Raw genomic sequence first — 8,913 nt, 5'->3', positions numbered from 1 at the left:
AACAGTGAATACTAATCATCTTTAACAAACAAAGAACTGGTTTTTATTTTCTGAGTCTTTTAATTCACAAGAATATAAAATCTTTACCTGAACCTCACAGTCATGAAGTGTTGATTTGTGGGCAGCATTTAGTATGGAACACAATTCATTCAGGCTCAAAGAAACTTAAGAGAATATTTCTAATTAAAGAAGACAATTTCAACAATAAGGAGATTTGGGTTTAGGTTTATCAGATTGCAATGTAATCATGAGTTTCTTTACCTATGATAAAAGGAAAATTTCTAAGACAGCATTTTGATAATGATGGCTGGTAGTTTATAAATATTATTAACTTGAGAATGGTCATAAAAAGCAAGTATAAAACTTCAATATTGCAGATTTCAAGTATTCCTTTTAATAGATTTTTAAGTGCCGAAATTTCCTAGAGGTATGATCACCTGAAAATGTCTCTCTATAAAGGAAATTATAACAAGTTTAATTTGAGACATCAAAAAACATTTAAAATGACACCACAAAATGTATCTGTAGTTTAAAGGTCAAATTTATTAGGAGATTGAGGTGTAATATACACGGACTATAAATACTGAACAGCTGACTTTATTCACAGACAAGCAGAGATATAATCCGTGCCAACCTATTTTGTGGATACTCTTGTTCTTTTGTTCCAAGAAAAGTTTGCGCCGTAAGACTTGGACTTGGGTTTCGGAACCCTTCTCTCTTCAACATCATAGCTCCATCCTAGAAAACAAAAACAAAAATAAACACACAAGAACAGAATTAAAGAGGACACCTGAAGAACACAGCGAGCAGAGGCTAACTTTCATAAGTTTAATGTTCATTTATCACGAGTATGTGTCAACACATTTGAAATATAAATACTTAGTAATGCATTCCCTTGTAATCCTGTGTGACGAGAGGGTCTAAAGTATTGCCTGAAGATGATTTACCATATCTTAAAGGTGTAAGCTATGATTTAATTTCTCCTTGCTGAATATTACTTGTTCAAATATCCATTAGTTATGTATTATGGAAAAATTTCCATTCCTCTTTGTGGTTTAATATGTGATTTCTTTAGCTGTAATGAACAATACTGAACAATATAACCCATCTCACTGCTTTCTAAGAGCTGGTGCCTTTATAACAGTTTGGAGCTCACTTGAAGTGATACAGAGAAACATGTACAGAACTATCTATATAAATCAGAGTTAGAGGAGACCATAAGAGATTACTTGGTTGAGCTCCCTGGAGTTTGACAGGCAGATTAAACTCAAAAAGTTTTTCAACATTTGTTTCAAGGGCTGTCTACATTAGAATCCCATTGAAGTATCTGATAACAGTGCAAGTTCTTAGGCCTGACCAGAGATCCACTGGATCAGAATCTCTTGTGGGGACCTGGGAATCTGTACTTAATTGATCCCAGGAGATTTTTATGCATAGAAATTTGAGTACCACTGGTCTAAACTGTCTGTTCCCTTCTGAGAGTTTATACCTTCTCTCCAAAGCCCTTCTCAGTGTTTTACAATTTTGAAAACTGGATTTATATATGTCTATACCTTCTGCTTTAAGTATAGTTCAGTTCTTCTAAGACATGGAGAAAACCCAAATAAACACACTCCTCCTTGAAAATATAATTGTCATACTTTTATTCCCTAGTCCACGCAACCTATCTATATAACTCACTTTTCTTCATTAGATCCATTTTCCATCTCTGTAATTTGTCATTCTTCTCTTCTAGAACTTTCTTCAAATAACTCATCTTGGAACATTTTGATTCATGGCTGAATCATGCAGTCATATATAAAACGTCCAAACTGAATACTGTAGTCTAATTAAGTAAGCTTCTTGATCTTGTGAGTTGTTATGAATTCTAGTGCCTCTAGGTGAGTATAGTATTTGCTACCACAAAGCTTACGTTTCAACAAGCCTTTTAGAATTCAGTTTTGCCGTAAAAGTGAAGCCTGTGAAACTCAAATCATCAAAGTATACTGCTAGTATGCCTATTTCAGTGCCCAAAAAGGGGAAATAATTAATAACTCCACTGCTAGAACACTATCTTCAAAGAAAGCCCATTTGCTATAAGGAAATGGAGGAGGAATGCAAATGAAACAAATGGTTTAAAATACATCTTACTTTCACAGAACCCCAAATACTGGTATATTAACAAGTGGTTGTTTGAATTTCAAAAAATTTACTAAAGAGCATAAGAATAGTACCTACTTTATAGGTTGTCATGAGGTTTAAACAAGCTAATTCATGTAAAGTCTTGGCATTTATTAACTTCTATGAGAAAGGTATTTTTCTAAAACCTTTATATGAATTAATATTAGTTCTTTTATATAACTGAGGAAACTGAGGCACAGAATGGTTAGGTAACTAGCACAAGGTCACTCAGCTAGGAAAGGGCAGAAGCAGGATTTGAACACAGTCTGATTCTGGAGCCTGTGCCTTAACCATACTCTATTGGTTCTTGTGGTTTATAGTAAGAACTTGATAAACGTAAAGCTATTATTTCTCCCTCAAGTTTGATTTGCAACTTCCTAGCAACTTATCTTCTATATGAAGTATTAATGTGAATAAAATCTGTCATATTGGAACCCATTAATTTTGAACTTATGCTTTGAATCTAGTTAGGCATAATTTGGCCTAGTTATTAACTATAGAAAGGGGTTTTGGTAAGCAAATTAATACTGTGAACTAAGCATAATTTTAACATTATAAACTTCTCAAGCATTTCCTACATTAATCAGCAAGTGGTGCTGATAATTATAAAATACTCAATTCAGTAAAGCAGGTATAACAATAATATTTACTGAGCATTTGTTATACATTTAACAAATATTATCAATTGCCTTCTCTGTGTCAGGAACTGTTTAGACACCAGAGGTAAAGCAGTAAACAAAAAATTTCCAAACTTCTTCAAGTCAGTAGGGGAGGAGAAGTTAATAAGTAAATGCATAGTATATTACGTGCTAATATAGTAAAACGTACAATTAAAAATATATATTATATACTAATGAGTACTAAAGAGAAAACATTTTAGAGAGGGCAGATAGGGGCACCTTCCGTCCCTGAGAAGATCACATTTGAGCAAAGACATAAAGGACATCAGAGAGTTAGTCATGTGGATGTCTGGAAAGAGAGCTTGAAGGCAAAAAGAACACAAGTACAAAGGCCTCCATTCAGGAATGCGCCTGGTATTCTGTGTTCTAGGTCCTGCACTGAGTTTTAAAATTGAGTTCATAGGTTGCCTGGCTTATGAGGTAGGCATTATAAATACCCTGATTTTATATCTAATTATGAGGAAAAATAGAGAACATAAACAAGCAGCCTAAAGCCACATGGCTAATAAGTGGCAAAGCCTGGATTTTAATTCAGGTTAAGTCTATGCACCTAACCACCTCATAATAAAATGGCATTTCCCTGTAACTGCAATTTTTATCTATTTCACCCATCTCCTTTCAACCTGTGTGATTTCCTAACTTTTTTTTCTGTTTATTTTTGTAAATGAGTTGAAAAGACGGTTTTAAGAATCCCTGGAAAGTAAGGCTACGTCCTCCATATGTCCCCCCATAGTTGTTTAGAAAGGAAATCGTTTCTAGTGTGGATTCTACGTCTGGTTATTGTAATGATTACTGGTAAGTTACCCAAGACTCTGTGATGTTTTCTTGCCAAATGATGGGTGAGACGACTTACGTTCCCTCCCCCTCTGCCTTCCTACACACACTCTCCAGCCCAATAAAGACACTAAGAGGAACTGAAGAAGAAATGAGAAAGCACTTAGAAATATTTAGTAATTGGTACTATACACACACACACATACTTGATAATCACTCTCAATTACAGTTATCCTTCAACCACAAGGGAGAAAAAGAATTTTTTTTTACTGCATCAGAATGCAGACATAGCTCTATTATCTGTTCTGTCCATGGAGTCTGAAAACGCTGTCAGGGTCACTGCAATGTGAGAAGACTGGGGTTTTGTACACATAAAAGAACAACTGGTTTGGGTTTTCTCCTGGTAACTAAGGAGTGAGCTGACTCTTGGGAATTGTGAGCCAGATTATAGTTGCTGTTGATAGTGATAACAACAATAAATAGAAGTATCATTATAGGGATTGGAATGTGGATGGGCAAAGCACCCTGTGAAACAAACAGAAACACGCATGGAAGAAACCTGCGTTTGCTAACGGCATCCGTCTCTATGCTATTACTTTCCACTTTATCACAGCCACCAGTGATTTTTCTACGGAAAACTCTGTTCCCAAAGCGACACAAGCAACTGTGTTTCTCTGAAAAGTAAAAGCAAAGAAGGGTATGAGGAAGTCTAATGACAATTCACAATAGAGACTGAAACTCAAGTCAGAGTCTACGTAAAATCTCCCTTTGGATTTTTCAGCAGTTTTCTACTATGTAGGACTGATGTTACAATGAAAATTTGCCCTTTTCTGGAACCCTGTTAAGAATCTGACCACATTTCCAAGCATCCCTCTACAAAGTGTTTACCTTACAGTGCCTGGATGAACAAATTTACTGGTCCCACTAAAAACTTCATACCACAATCTTTCCCAAATTATTTTTGTAATATTGTAGCAGTATAAAGGCTACTGGGGCAAGCTGTAGCTTAAACTAAAAAGACAAGATAACTACAAGAGTAAAAGCACTTGAAAGGACATTGAACATTTGTACTTAATGAGTATGCTACATGAATTGTACTCATCTTTTCTACTTCCTATTTGAAACTTGTTCTTAGAAGGACAGAAGATAATATAACCTGTGGGAAATAAAACACAGACCTTTAAGAATGGAATCTTATTTGTGAAATGTTTAAATTTCCACAGGAATTGCTTTTTCAACCTGAAAATTTTTTTTAAAGAAATAACTCAAACTTGAGTTTTTGAATGAGATTATGAAAGTGAAAATGCTTGCACTCTCTGAATGCTTGTATAAAATCAAGGTGTAGTCTATGACAGTGGTTTCATGTGTTGTTCTGTTGTTCTGGTTGTTCTGAAAACCAGCCCTTGCTCCTCCCAGCTGTGCAACAGAAGAAGATCAAAGCAACTGAGTCTAAGGCAGCTGCCCAGGGATGGGGTAAAGCTCCTAGGGCTGCCGTCACTTCCCACTGAGGAGAGCAGCCATATGGCATGGATTAACCACAAATCCAACCAACAGCACCCAAATGATGAGAAGCTGACTCCCTTTGCTGTTTCACACACTGGAATGCTTTCACAAAGATATTTGAACTTTAAGCCCTAGTATCAGAGAAATACCTCTGGCAAATGCTCCAATAAACTTAAAATGTGATCTGTGATATCCCATGCTCAATTTCTTTTTCAGAAATATGCCCATTTATTTTGTTGACCTCCAGATTGTGGCTGGTATATTCTACGTCCTATGATATGAATGTCTGGTGTAACCTTTTCAAATACTACCAAAAAACAAAAACAGAAAAGCCTCTGAACAAAACGAGACCCCAATAATTTATGAATTCCATGTATGAGACAAAAGAAAATCCCATTCATTTAAATTTACAGAACCATTTTATTTATGGTTCAGTAATGCAGAAATACAGAGAAACATTCATCAGTGTTTTTACTGCTTGTGAAGTATGTTACCTCTAGTAAGCTTGGTTCAAGTCCTGTTAAAGGTCTTTCTCCTCCAATAACCTAATCGCAAACTCTGATATTTGGAAGTGAACGGTTTAATGATTTTTCCTACTGTCCATTTGTGTACAAAGGAAGAACGATCACGTAATTTGGCACAAACTGACATATCTGGCAGTCACTGCTAACAGAGGCATGGGATCAGAATAGCAAAGACTTTGAGAGGTATGTTGATACTTAGAAAGTTTCAAGATTCCCCACCAGGCCATGGACCCATACTATGCGCCTAGGTAAAAGCAAAGCATAAACTTAAAATATAATCTAAGGAAGGAAGGGGAGAAGGAAGAAAAGTAGCTTTACAGGCACTCAAAAGTACCTTGGGACTTCCCTGGTGGTCCAGTGGTTAAGCCTCTGCGCTTCCACTGCAGGGAGCGCCGGTTTGATCCCTAGTCGGGGAAATAAATAAGATCCTGCATGCCGCGTGATGTGGCCAAAAAAAAAAAAAAAGTACCCCTATTTGAAATTCTCACGTATCTAATATTTTGGGGGAGAGGAAGAGGTTCAGAATAATTTAAGAATATCTTAGATCTTCTTTTAGAAAATATTATAGAGGAGAAATGTATTTTGGATACACTGGCAAAGCAATTCTTTCCATGAAAATTATATAAGATGGATTAGCAACACCCTACACCTGCCACAGCTGCAAAGACCAAAAAAAAAAAACCTTTGATACGATAGTTAATCCTCCCTTAAATTTTATCTGTTCAAATAATATATTTGCTATACAGTATTATTTTTTTGGAGCCACATTATTCAGAATTTGCCACAAAACAAACTGGTTTGTGTTCCAAAAGTACATTTGAAAATCAGTCATTAGAAATTTACAACACATTTTTCTAGAGAACTATACAACAAAGGTAGATTTTTCAAAAATCACTCAGGGCTTCCCTGGTGGCACAGTGGTTGAGAGTCCACCTGCCGATGCAGGGCACGGGTTCATGCCCCGGTCTGGGAAGATCCCACATGCCGCGGAGCGGCTGGGGCCCGTGAGCCATGGCGGCTGAGCCTGCACGTCCGGAGCCTGCGCTCCGCAACGGGAGAGGCCACAGCAGTGAGAGGCCCGCGTACCGCAAAAAAAAAAAAAAAAAAAAAGAAAATCACTCAGATTTTGACATAATTGGTCTGGGTGTGGTCTGTGTGTAGGGATCTCCAGAATCCTGTGGATTTCCAGAATCCTATATAACCCAAAATATACTAGAACCTCACTAAGCCCCCATGTATAACACTATAAGAAAAATTATTTCAGACTTCCAACAGGGAATCTAAGGAATTCACGTCTGTCTGTCTGTCTTTCTCCTTAGCAGCCAAACGGAACATTTCCCTAGCCACAAGACAGTCAGTAGTACTGGGACTGGGGATTGGGAAGAAAGAATTATGTAGAAAAAAAATTTGGTGCTTCAGTAGAGACGACGCAGTGTTTATAGAACAACAGATCATAGCTGTTAATCTTCTTTGAGTTACTTTGCAATTCCAAACGTTGTATGTACAAATAATCTTCATTATTCGCAGATTCTGTGTTTTCAAATTCGCCTACTCACTAAAATTCATTTGTAAACCCAAAATGCATACTTGTGATGCTTCCATGGTCATTCATGACATGCACAGAGCAATGAAAATTTTGAGTCATCCAACACACATGCTCCAGCTGAGATCAAACAAGGTAATGCTCTGCCTTCTTGTTTCAGCTCTCACACTGTAAACAAGTATCCTTTTTGTAGTCTATTCACAGCCACGTTTTTTGCATTTTTGTGCTTCTTGTTGGTAATTTCGCTGTTTAAAATGACCCCCAAGGGTAGTGGTTTAGTGCTGTTTAGTGTTTCTAAGTGCAAGAAGGCTGTGATGTGCCAAGTTGTGTTAGATAAGCGTCATTCAGGCATAAGGTATAATGCTGTTGGCCATGAGTTCAATGTTCATGAATCAACAAAATACATTAAATAAGGTACTTTTAAACAGAAACACACATAAAAACAAGATGGTGTATTGACTGGCTGACAAAATTTTGTGATCAGAGTCTCACAGGAATCATTTTCCCTAGGAGCAATATTTCAGTATTCACTAATTTAGTGTTTGTGGTGACTTTATAAAACGTAACTACCGGGCTTCCCTGGTGGCACAGTGGTTGAGAGTCTGCCTGCCGATGCAGGGGACACGGGTTCGTGCCCCGGTCCAGGAAGATCCCACATGCCGCGGAGCGGCTGGGCCCGTAAGCCATGGCCGCTTAGCCTGTGCGTCCGGAGCCTGTGCTCCTCAACGGGAGAGGCCACAACAGTGAGAGGCCCGCGCACCGCAAAAAACAAACAAACAAAAAAAACAGAAAAAAACATAACTACCATGAATAATGAGGATCAACTGTACTTGATGGATATATAAATTCTGTCCTGCCTGGTGACTCCCTAGGGCCTTGGAAAAACCAGTTTTGTTTCTATTTGCAATTCATCTCATTCTTTCACTCTATATAAATTTGTGCTGTACTGACTTTTCCTTTGAACTGGTTATAACGCCTGCCTGGCTCCCTTATTTCATGAGTAAAATAAATTCTTCAACACATGTTTACTTATATCTATATTAAATCATAATCTCATCTTTTTCAGAATATTCTTTTAACAATTTTGGAGGTACTACTGAGATGCCCAATAGGTTCACCAACCAAAACCAAGTAAATTTCTTCACCAGAAGTTCTGTACCTTATTTTAAGCTCAGGCATATCTTTTCTTGGCTTCTGAAAGTAAGAGAACTTTGCTGATTCTCGTTTTTCAAATTTCAGTGTTGTTCTCTACTAATCTGGGGAACTGACTTAAAGGTCTGATCATTTAATGATTCCCTTAAAATGGATTAATGGGGACTTCGCTGGTGGCTCAGTGGTTAAGAATCTGCCTGCCAATGCAGGGGACACGGGTTTGATCCCTGGTCTAGGAAGATCCCACATGCCGTGGAGCAACTAAGCCCGTGCACCGCAACTACTAAGCCTTTGTGCTGCAACTACTGAAGCCCACGTGCCTAGAGCCCATGCTCTGCAACAAGAGAAGCCACCACAATGAAAAGCCCACGCACCACAACGAAGAGTAGCCCCCGCTCACTGCAACTAGAGAAAGCCCACACACAGCAACAAAGACCCAACGCAGCCAAAAATAAATTTTAAAAAATTATAACATTTTTTAAAATTAATTTAAAACAACCAAAATGGATTAATGCCTTTAGAAATCCATTCTCAGATGAGAAAAGACAGAAAATCTGGTTTGTTAGTCCTTCCAATT

General features: G+C 37.5%; 1 protein-coding gene across 1 annotated transcript in view; it reads right to left on the bottom strand.

Annotated features, from left to right (window-relative positions):
• Positions 1 to 523: 523 nt before the first annotated feature.
• NDUFS4 (NADH:ubiquinone oxidoreductase subunit S4) overlaps positions 524 to 8,913 on the bottom strand; it is a 119,790-nt gene continuing 111,400 nt past the window's right edge. Inside the window, exon 5 of the mRNA XM_022597655.2 lies at positions 524 to 738. Within this exon, the coding sequence (XP_022453363.1) occupies positions 635 to 738 (104 nt within the window). The 3' untranslated portion in view covers positions 524 to 634. The remainder of the gene's footprint in view (positions 739 to 8,913) is intronic.

The sequence above is a fragment of the Delphinapterus leucas genome, chromosome 3, assembly GCF_059928025.1.
Source record: "Delphinapterus leucas isolate spDelLeu-1000000601 "Yukka" chromosome 3, BTC_Dleu_Yukka2, whole genome shotgun sequence".
Lineage (NCBI taxonomy): Eukaryota > Metazoa > Chordata > Mammalia > Artiodactyla > Monodontidae > Delphinapterus > Delphinapterus leucas.
The sequence above is the reverse complement of the archived record's forward strand: the minus strand, read 5'-3'. Positions and strand labels throughout refer to the sequence as shown.